At 33.9% G+C, this 8,685-nt stretch overlaps 1 protein-coding gene across 1 annotated transcript; it reads right to left on the bottom strand.

Annotated features, from left to right (window-relative positions):
* Window positions 1-1,597: 1,597 nt before the first annotated feature.
* LOC122604062 lies at window positions 1,598-8,347 on the bottom strand. The gene is made up of 18 exons (XM_043776963.1): window positions 8,091-8,347; window positions 7,112-7,336; window positions 6,939-7,034; window positions 6,777-6,829; window positions 6,598-6,694; window positions 6,399-6,472; window positions 6,078-6,195; window positions 5,854-5,964; window positions 4,274-4,350; window positions 4,002-4,068; window positions 3,401-3,466; window positions 3,204-3,311; window positions 2,962-3,092; window positions 2,814-2,880; window positions 2,670-2,737; window positions 2,493-2,586; window positions 2,265-2,335; window positions 1,598-2,177 (listed from the first exon to the last, which is right to left on the bottom strand). The coding sequence occupies exons 1-18, from the start codon at window positions 8,238-8,240 to the stop codon at window positions 1,790-1,792; spliced, it is 2,061 nt and encodes a 686-aa protein (XP_043632898.1). The 5' UTR covers window positions 8,241-8,347; the 3' UTR covers window positions 1,598-1,789.
* Between the last annotated feature and the right edge of the window lie 338 nt (window positions 8,348-8,685).

The raw sequence follows: 8,685 nt of genomic DNA, 5'->3' as shown, positions 1-8,685 counted from the left end.
TATAAACTAGTTTAAATACATACATACGGCTCTCTTAAAATCTCAATGGTTGGTTGTCCTTGTAAAAGCGTAGTCTTATTTTCTCGCTTGCAATGTAAAATACTGACATAGTCTTTTGTCAAGTCATCCAAGCAGTTCTTGAGTATGTAGCCTCTATAAATCGGAAAAGTTATCTCCTTCGGTTGCGGCTCCATTGCTCCTGTTCAAAGGGCTATAGTCTAGTCGCCTTTTCGACAGATGGTCGTTTTAGTTTAGTTCATCTTTTTCCTGCATGTATTTTTGGAGACATTCCAATCTAATTGTTTCTTTTTTCATCATCTTTTTCCGTGTTAGGCATGATAAGGAACTCTAATTAGTGACTCGTTGTTAGTAGATGCTAAAATTTCCGCTGTAACACTAGTTGATTAAGTTACAGAGAATATGAGGAACCGAAAACATAAGTTTAAATAGTTGTTGTCCATATAAAATCATACACCATTAAATGGAAGTCCAATGGTGAAAAGTGGGACGTGAAACACTTTGAAAAATTAATTTTAACAGTACATTATAGAAGTTTTATACGAGTATATCATAGTTAAACGAGTCAATTGTATTCCTATATATTATTTTTTACAACATAAGTACAAAGTTTTGTATTTTACATATGAAACATGACATGTCTCTATTGGATGATTTTATTTCTCAATAGAAGCGTTAATAGTTAGACTTATTTGACAAAATAGGTAGAGAAATTTGTAGATGTCTAATTTTAGACATACATCTTTATTTTTGATTATTTAGGTAATTTTTCTTTTCTTTTTTTGGTATGGTATATCTAAAATAAAAGTTTGTAAAATATATATGTTCGTCTTTTTAACTTTGTCAATCTTATGATTTGTATTGTTAAAAATGAATACTAATATTGTGTATTTGTTTAACATGAGGAATGTACTTTCAATTTTTTGGACTAATCCCACATTGCAAATGTAGTACTATCATGATATCGATACAATGAGGTGATGAAATTTCAATTTCTTTATCTGTTAACTTTTAGTAGTGTTTCACGGTTGTCAACACTCAACAATGATAATGTAAGAGAAGGGTGATGGAGTAAGAAGAGCATTTGGTCGTTTACATTCTTTCTTATGCCACATCTTAAATAACAACCTTTCTTATGTTGTTCTAAACAAAAAACTGCCATAAGAGGCCTCGTGGTGTGGATACAGTAGTAACAAAAGATGGTCCAGTAATGGCACTATTGCACCACAATGTGATCATAACACAGTTCTTTCTCTAGCTCGATCACCTGTATACACAGACAAAGAATTTCTGAAAAACTATACTATCTATAATCTATATTCTATCTATATTTATCTATAATCTATAATCCTTTATAAAGTAAACTATCTATTTTAATTTAAAAAATTCAGCATTTTTTTTACCCAAAATATACCTAACCTTAAACATCCATAATATATTACTTTATAAAACAAACTACTATTTCCCTTTTTAAACTTTCTATCTTTAAAAAATCTAAAATACCCTTAAAAAGTACAAATTATTTTCACATGTTCTGAATAATCTATGAGCCAAGGTACAATAATTTGGGCCAACAAAGTACAAAAAGTCAACCAAGGGAAGCATCAAGCATCACATAAAAAGGTTGTGTTACATGAATACATGGTACAAGCTTTAGTCAATCAAGAGACATAATCAAATCATTCAGACTTTCAATTATGTACATACAAAAACACTTTAATTTTCTTTATAATTAATCATTTTATTGTAGGTAAAAAAGATTTGTGTTTATCTATTTGCTTAATTCCTTTTCAAGCTCATCAAATTCCCAGTCACCTATCTCTTCTTCCGTGTAATCGCGGTTAACTTTACCAAACTCAGATTCTAGCTTCGCTAGCTCTGCATCAGGGTCCAGCCCATGACCCTGTTCACCTTTTGCAGTAGGTGATTTCACTTGCTGGTCTTTTGTCTGGGTTTGGGTTTGAGTTTCAGAATTCTCTGCGGCTTTGACCTTTGTCGGTGATTGACAATCTGCTGGCTTGGTGCTAGTTTCAGCTTCAAGTGTCTCCTCTACTTCATCAGGATTCTCCATTTCCAGATTTGGCCTCTCAATTGAATCAAATTTCTCCCTCAACTTTTCAATGTTTTCAAAAAGTTCTTTGATTCTTGTATTTTCTTTCCTGTAAGCAAGTACTGATATTTCAAAAAACCTGACAAACGGAAACCAACCAGATTGGACAACAAAACAATAGCCTCATCAATCATACCTGGAAGTTTTCCCATGTTGAGCATAGAACTGCTCTTTCATGTTATCTACCACACTAAAGGTTGTAATAATCTGCAATAAGAAAATAAACATTAGAATCATCTTTTCACAAAATATGTCAAACATATTTTTGCTAATATTTTGCATAGCATTATCCAATATTCCTCACTAGAAAGAAAAGAAATGAATGTCTATCCTATCAATGGAACTTAAAAAAAGTAACTCATACCTTTGCTTCATAATCCAGATATTCCTCCTCAAGACTTCTTCGAGGATTTATCACTTTGGAAGCTTCTTTATCCACATCGGATGGTGAATTTGACCTGTATTATAATAATAAAAAATTGTGATGAATAGAATTAAAATTTGAAAAGTACTTGCGCCAAAAACATATACAAGGTATTACCCTTCGCTTAAGCTCTTCAAGTTCTCAACATATTTCTCAATACGATCAAGAGAAGGCTTCAATCCTTCCTGTGTACAAAATAGAAAATAATAAATCCCCAAAATAACACAGCTAATTCGATCAACGGTAAAGGATAAAGCATACCTCGTAAGCCATTAGCAGTTTAGTGACCAAGTTCACAAAATAGCTCTCGTGTTTCTCCAAATCATCACTTTACAAAATCAAAAATATATAATTAGAAATACTTCAAGGTATAAGACGTGCATAGACATTCTGAAAGACGAAAGCATACCTGATCTGCTTCTCCTTGGTCTCTGTATTAGCACGCTGAAGAACCCAGGTGTCTTCCAAGAAATTGACCCAAGTATTCAGAACATTCACTTCTTGCTTACAGGAGCTGATGGATTTTACTAGCTCCTCTTCCTATACACATAAATGATAAAAAGAAAATATCTTTATTGGTATGTTCTGCAACATAAGAACTATGTATCCCCAAGATGAAATGTAGATGGGAGAAAAGATAGATGTAAACACCTTTGTTTTCAAGTGTGCAACAAGCTGATCATTGGCTTCATAAAATTGATCCCTCTCTTCCCTAGCATTTTGAAGCCGTCCATTGGCAGCTGCCAATGAGATGTTGACCTAAAACATAAGTCCTGACAATTAAAAACTAATGCTTCAAAGCATTTATAAGCACAAATAGATGAAAGATAAGAGTAGATGATACATACCCTTTTTAATTCAGCTTCAAGGTCATTTCTCTGTTTCTCAAGACCTGCAACCTCGGCAGCCAACTCCTATAGCAAAACCAAGTTATTATTCTAATATTACTCTCCATTCTCCAATCCATAAAATGAGAAGGATTAATTTTAAGATGTGCAAAAAACAAGTCTTCTTGATTATAGGACAATTAACTAGGGGAATTCTATCGTCACCTGAGGTCCCCTAAATCCCATCATTTCAAGTATGTACTAATTGTCTAATTCTTATTTGCAAGAGTGATCCATTACTTTATGATGTGCAAAGCTATTTCCATTAAGCAATTTCTCTGAATGAGAACAAAAAACTAACGAGAAAGTAATGAATCCACTTTCTATAATATATTGGTCGGTTGCAATCTATCAGCTTCTTTACTTTGATATGACAGAACTTTAAGGTGCTAAACATAACCACCATGTGATTTTATAAAACAAAAGGGACAAATGTGCCAACCAAAGAGGGTTCTAGACTCCTGGAGCTTCCATTATTAATTTATGTAGTAGTAAGGTAGAGTTCAAGCTTCAAAAGTAGAACGTAACAAATCCCAAAAGGCTTGACAAATATGAAAAATACCTTCTCCATTTCACCAACTTCACTTGCTTTAGAGACACGGAAATTTAAAGCTTCCTCTTTCTGAACTCTGCAAAGAGTTGTAGATAAAAAGAAAACAATTACTCACAAATTAACAGCATATTTTGTATACAGTACAAAATTTCACTGTCATCAATTGACATGTTAAGTTTTTTTCTCTGTATAAAGAGTACAGCAGATCAAAATGAGCTTTCGGCAAAAACAATTTACATGAAAATGATAGTAGCTTCAACAACAAAAAAGAAGCACAGTACCTGTTATCAGAAACACGCTTCTCAGACTTTGCGGAGGAGCTAACAAGCGACTCAGATAACACTTTCAGCTTATCCACCTGTTGGAACCAAAAAGACAACACCATCCGTGATCATACACATAATTTCTTAAAATGTACTCCCTCTGTCCCAAAATAACCACCTTTGAATTAGTTTGTCCCAACATAAGCGTCCACATTATTAGCTTTACCTTTTGAATGTTTAGTCTACACGCTTTTTCATATAAACTAATACACTAATACCTAGAAGTCTGTACAAAAAGCATGGGTAATAGAGAAAGTGAACCAGGGAGAACTTAAGCTTAGATGCTATTTGCAACAGTTATGCTTCAAGCTTCACTTACACAGCTATACTATAAACGACAAGCAGGTAGTAAAAATAAAACGAACCTAACTTCCAAAGATATGATGCTGTATCTATCATTGAAGTCTAAAGTTAAATTATTTGAAAGACAGTAGATTGTACGATAAAGAAACGTATCTCAAAAGTTTCAAACTAGCCTTACGAAACCAAACATGAAGCATAAATGTACAAAATTATATGTACCACATGGTAACACACTACTCTATATGTTCCCATTAAGACTCAAACACTATAAAACATGAAAAGTTATGATACGATTGGCCGGGTCAAACCCAATCAATGTTACTGGACAGAAAATTAAATGGGAAGAGCAATTTAATGGCAACAAACCAGAAAGTCGAGGGTGACTGTTAGCATGGCAACTGTTAGCTTTTAAGTAGCAGGGTTACTTTTCAGTTCTAGCGGTTGATATCTTTTGATATTATCCTGGTTCTTTGTTTGGAGACACTGCCCCTCTCGAATCGGGCCTACTTATATGTCAAATCTATCCTATTGTTACTTCTAATTTTCGGGGTTCTATCAAGTTTTAGATAATTTCTAAATATTTGCCTTCTAATATATGAAGTAGTTGTGAATAATTAGCAGCTTCCCTTCATTACAGTGGTATTAAGTTTTAGAAACTCTAGTTTAGATTATTTATTTTTCATTGTCTCAAGTCATTTTGTAACCTGTATCGTTGTTGCAACGTAGAACAATGAGTAGACCAGTTATATAAGTTAACATGTCACTAACAGTATTTAAATTTAATCCAAAAAAAGTTCTCGACTTGATTACATAACTTAAAATCATTGGAAGTCTAGAGACTTCAACTTTTAAATTCATAAATATAGAATCAACTAGGACCTGGCTTTTGGTCAGTAGTGACTCAAACTTTGGTTCATAAGTGTCCACATAATAGGTATAGTACTGATACCCATTGACATTGATATCATATAGGGTGAAACCCAAAAGAGGCCATACATAATAAGAGGAACATGATCCATAAAATATTCATCTCTTATTGTTGGTGGCAGTTAAAAACTTAAAAGGTCATCATCACCTTGTCTGTTGCATTATGTTATCTAAAGTTCGCTTCATACCATTTTCACACTCCACAAATCAGACATGAAGCATAATAAGGAATCATAAAACATGAAGAACTGAAAATAAATGAAGAGGGAGAGTTTGAAAATCATAGTAAATGAATTAAAGCAAGCTACCTTTTGAGCATGGATTTCAGGAGTTTCTCCACCATAAAGCACCTTCTTTTTCAGTAGAAGCCCTTCCAGTTTAGAACAAACTCGAATATGGGCGAGAGCTTTCTTAAGAGCCTACTAAAGAAACAAACAATTACATTCCAAATTACAATCTCCTGCATACCAACCCCATCTCCAGTTTATTTTAAGTCTGAATTACACCGTGTTGTCAATAACACAAAGTTCACCTCTATTGTTGCAATGGTTGCTTCTTTGGACGCTTTTTCATAACCGTCGCCAATAATCTCCTTGGATGATTCCATTCCATCAAGCTGTTCCTTAAGCACAGAGGCTTCAGCATCTATTCTGTGAATAGCATATGAAGAGAAGGGATGACTATAATTCAGCACTCACATTATATTACGAGTACATCAGATGTGAAAATTCAAAATATGTTTTATAGATATACATACTTCTGGTCTTGTATGTGCTTTAAGAAGCATATTTTTTTATCATCTGTGTTCAGTTCAAGTGCAAGTATAACATAGCAAGAGATTTAGACTTATTACCTTTTAAGCTCCGGGTTCACTTTTAATCCAGTGATGGCACCTTGTGCAAACTGCAGCAATTCCTCACGCTTTACCTACAAACGAGAAAATAAACAAGCTTAGTGTTACGCAAATCTTGGCAACATCATCTTTTTCACTTTTTAAAGTAGAATTTGATGGAAGTTAAAAATATTTCAGAGCAATTACAAAGTAGTAGTACCAAAACTTCATCTCCGTAGCTTGAAAAAGCTTTTGCCAAATCTTGAATGCTGCTGACTATGGCATTATGAACTTCTTTTCCTCCAGTAAGGCAACAACTGCAAGAACAATAATGAACGTAGGTTATGCACGTTACATAAAGATCAAATGATATCATATACAACCGGAAGAGCAACTCACCTAAAAAACTCCAGAAGCAGAGAAACCTCCTCCTCACTTGGTGGTTCAAGAATCTAATAAGCGGAAAAAAGAACCAACAAGTAAAAAGACTGAAGCTTCTGCGGTGTCTAATTGTACATTTAGAGAGAAGAAAATAAAGATGATAGACATACAAGTTCTTACCATAGCTATTGTAATACCCTCCAAAGCTTGACTATAGAGGAAAACATCGCGAAAATTCATCGGGTCTCCTGCCATATCAGAGTCATAGTACAAAACCTGCCACGATTTCCAACTATTAGAAAAAGCTATCAATATGACAGATTGACAACATGAAGTAACACAAACATACTCACCAGAGACGGCTTTCTTGTATTATCTTTTCCTTCTTCAGGAGAAACAGCGTGTATTTCATGATTCTTTTCATCATCTTCAAGTAAACCCCCTGACAATTTCTCAGTTTCTTTCAAAGCAGCAAGCCATCTTCTCATCAAATGTATCCTTTCGGGACCTCTAACAGTTATAGACGCCTCTTCCAACCTTTTAACCGTCTGCTTAAAACTTTTAAAACTTCGAGCCCCCTGCCACATTTACTTCATCAGTAACCACGACTATACAGACGAACCAAAATCGCAATTCCATACACTAGCATATCACTTTAAAACACTACTTAACAGAATCACATCATATACCACTAAAACACTTCACCAAGAAATACTCATCTTCATTTCAAGGCGGCACGATTGAATAAAAATAATACTAACAATAAAACAAATGCTAGTGCACCAAGGCACCAAGTGAAAAGCGTTATAATGAACGAATCCGCAAACCACACTAAACTGATAATTTTCATATTAATGATAGAATCCAATTATTTCACTTTCTTAAAATGCAACTAAAGTAAACACTAACATTCACCTGCACCGCACCAAAGAAAAATTACGGAACCACCGTTTACACGAAATGATCACACTAACATTGACCAATTAATAAAAAAAAATTGCACACCCAAACATGATGATCTCGTCCACACCGACACCGCCCAAACCGTACAAACCACTCTAACAAACTTAACTAACTTATTTCTATTAAAAAAAAAACATTACATTTCAATTCTACTTGGCGTTATCAACACACATACACAATCTATACATATACAATACATACATACATACATATATATATACACATATACATATATAGAATTGGACTAATCAAATTTGACCTATCATTTCAGCATATTCAGATAATAATAAAAAACCCTAATTTCATTTCAATAACCAAACACATCAATATTTAGAATGCAAATATATATATATATATATAGTTACATACAAGTTGAGCATTGAAGATTTTGGCGCCTTCAGCAACGGCTTGACCGGCGTGTTGGACAACTGTATCAGCGTAATTTTTCACGGTGCGAGTTATGTTGTTTTTGTTACCGACTTCCACGGCCTTATTTACTGCAGATCTTAGCCATGACATTTCTGCTAAACGACAGCGTTTTGAATTAAATGATAGTGGTGATGAAGAAGATGAGATTTGAAGTGGTGACGTGTCAAATTTCAAGGGTTTTTGTGAAACGGAAGTTTGGCGGTCGGTGAAAGACTGTCAAGACATTTTTAGAGTGTGGGGACAGACAGTGAGAAGTGTTTGTGTTTGGTCCTTGGAGAATTGAGATAGTTTCATTTGGACCAAATAAATTTTCATGTGATTTCGATCGGATCGCACGTTTTTTTTTAACAGTAGAATTTTTTCATAACATGTTAATTTAGAACCAAACATTTATGTAAATTCTCCAAAAATTTAAATTATAATTTATACTCCCTCCGTCCCATTTTAATTGTCCTATTTTGACTAGTCAAGTCTTTATCTTCCAACTTTGACCGTAAGTATCTTTGTTTGTGTTATATATTAGTTGCTTATATTT

The sequence above is a fragment of the Erigeron canadensis genome, chromosome 6 (genome assembly GCF_010389155.1).
Source record: "Erigeron canadensis isolate Cc75 chromosome 6, C_canadensis_v1, whole genome shotgun sequence".
NCBI classification, from domain to species: domain Eukaryota; kingdom Viridiplantae; phylum Streptophyta; class Magnoliopsida; order Asterales; family Asteraceae; genus Erigeron; species Erigeron canadensis.
This window is presented reverse-complemented; position numbering and strand designations above follow the sequence as displayed.